The 2198-nt window shown below is 40.3% G+C and overlaps 1 protein-coding gene across 1 annotated transcript; it reads left to right on the top strand.

Moving 5' to 3' along the window:
* The first annotated feature begins 237 nt into the window (after positions 1-237).
* LOC112511380 (uncharacterized mitochondrial protein AtMg00810-like) lies at positions 238-1398 on the top strand. The gene has a single exon (XM_025116978.1). It carries the CDS (start codon positions 238-240, stop codon positions 1396-1398), a length of 1161 nt encoding a protein of 386 aa, XP_024972746.1.
* The last annotated feature ends 800 nt before the right edge of the window (positions 1399-2198 follow it).

Below are 2198 nucleotides of genomic sequence, written 5' to 3'. Positions count from 1 at the left end.
TGGGTTTATAAGACAAAGTTCAAATCCAATGGAGAGGTTGAAAGATACAAAGCCAGACTCATTGCAAAGGGGTTCACACAAATGGAAGGAGTAGACTATCATGAAACTTTTGCTCCGGTTGCCAAGCTCGTCACTGTTTGAACTCTATTAGTCGTTGCAACCAAGAAAAACTGGATCATCCATCAACTGGACGTCAACAATKCGTTCTTACATGGAGACTTAGATGAAGAAGTCTATATGAAGATTCCAAAAGGGTTTGCAAAGGAAGGAAAAACTAGAGTCTGTCGTCTTCGAAAATCTCTTTACGGGCTTAAGCAAGCATCAAGAAACTGGTACAGAAAGTTAACAAGTTTCCTTATCTCCTTGAACTTCGAACAATCAAAGGTCGATCACTCCTTATTCACTTATCAAAAGGGAGGTGTCTATGTTGCTATCCTTGTTTATGTGGATGAYGTCATCATCGTTKGGGATAACTCCGAYAAGATTCAACAAATAAAACAGCAACTTGACAATGAATTCAGTATCAAGAACCTTGGCCCCCTGAAATATTTTCTTGGAATTGAAGTAGCCAAAACGAGCGATGGCTTAGTTTTGAGTCAACGAAAATACATCTTGGACATCTTAAAGGACACCGGAATGTTGGGTTGTCGGCCAAGTGCTTTTCCTTTCAAGCAAGGAACCAAACTAGACAAAGGAGAAGAAGAAGCTCGAGTGGATGCTACCCAATATTGCAGACTTGTAGGAAGATTGTTGTATCTACAAGCTACCCGACCCGATGTCACATATGCCGTGAATGTTCTCAGTCAATTTGTATCGGACCCTCGTCAAAACCATTTGGAAGTCGCAAATCGGGTCTTAAGATACTTAAAAGGAACACTGGGTCAAGGGATTCTTCTTCCCCGCGAAGGACCTTCAAATTTGACTGCTTACTGTGACTCAAACTGGCTTGGGTGTCCTTTCACAAGACGGTCCAGAACAGGGTACCTTCTTTTATTCGGTGGCGGCCCCATTTCTTGGAAAACGAAGAAGCAATCAGTCGTCTCTCGGTCTTCGGCAGAGGCAGAATATAGAGCGATGGCTTCCACTGTTAGTGAAGTCCTGTGGTTGAGATGGTTACTCAAAGATATGCAAGTTCAACTCACAACACAAACATCCTTGTTTTGTGACAATCAAGCGGCTCGTCACATAGCCAACAATCCCGTTTATCATGAACGAACAAAACATGTCGAAATGGATTGTTTCTTTGTTCGTGAACGTGTAGAGACCAGAGACATCGAGCCACAACCAATTGAAAGCAAACTTCAACTTGCAGACCTCCTGACCAAGGGTCTCGGCACGCAACAACTTCGTTCTCTACTAAACAAGATGGGCATTTGCGATCTCCATGCTCCATCTTGAGGGGGAGTATAGGATTTTCTCTATTTTCGTCCATATATTCCTTCCTTAAATCTTGGTCCTTTAATTATCTATTTCCTTTTTTAGTTGATTGTTAGGCTTATTTATTTTCCTTCTCTAGTTGTAATCGTTGTAAGGAAAATCAATCAAAAGACCAAAAGTTATTCTTCTGTTCTGTTTCACCATCGATTTCTAGACTTTTCAGTAGTGCAAACATAGCATCACCACTGTCGATTGCCAGCCTTCCGGACCTGCCGACGGTATGCTCGTTTTTGTCAGCGGCAATCTCCAACTTGCCGGGAACAACACGCTCTTAAGTTCAGTCAGGTATGCTCGATTAGCGCCGCCGCCGACGAAGAATGGTGTCGGACTTGGAGCTCGTCGGCCGACTTGATGAATAAGAAGAAGCATCAATGGCAAGCGTGATGGTAGCAGAAAAACAGGGTTAGTCGATGAAGGAAGGAAGAAAAATAGGGTTAGGGTTTTATGATTATAACATTACCAATTTACCCTTTATGTTATTGAGGATATAACATTAATTATTTAAATGGTTGGCTTACATTGAACCTCACAGTTACCACAAACTAATCAGTTCTCATTTGATTAGGCATATATATATATATATATATATATATATAGGGGTAAGATCAAATGTTAACCAAAATTTTTGTGTTAACTTTGTTAACCGATCTTGGCCATTCAATCTTTCAATAAACGGTTGTGATTAATCATGATAAAAACTTATTTTTTTAAATTTAAAATTGCATAAAGATAAGTGAACAATGTTGAAAAGGGTATTTAGG

Source organism: Cynara cardunculus (assembly GCF_001531365.2).
Source record: "Cynara cardunculus var. scolymus isolate 2C chromosome LG 4, CcrdV1, whole genome shotgun sequence".
NCBI lineage: Eukaryota > Viridiplantae > Streptophyta > Magnoliopsida > Asterales > Asteraceae > Cynara > Cynara cardunculus.
Note: the sequence above shows the minus strand (reverse complement) of the source record. Positions and strands in the feature narration are given on the sequence as shown.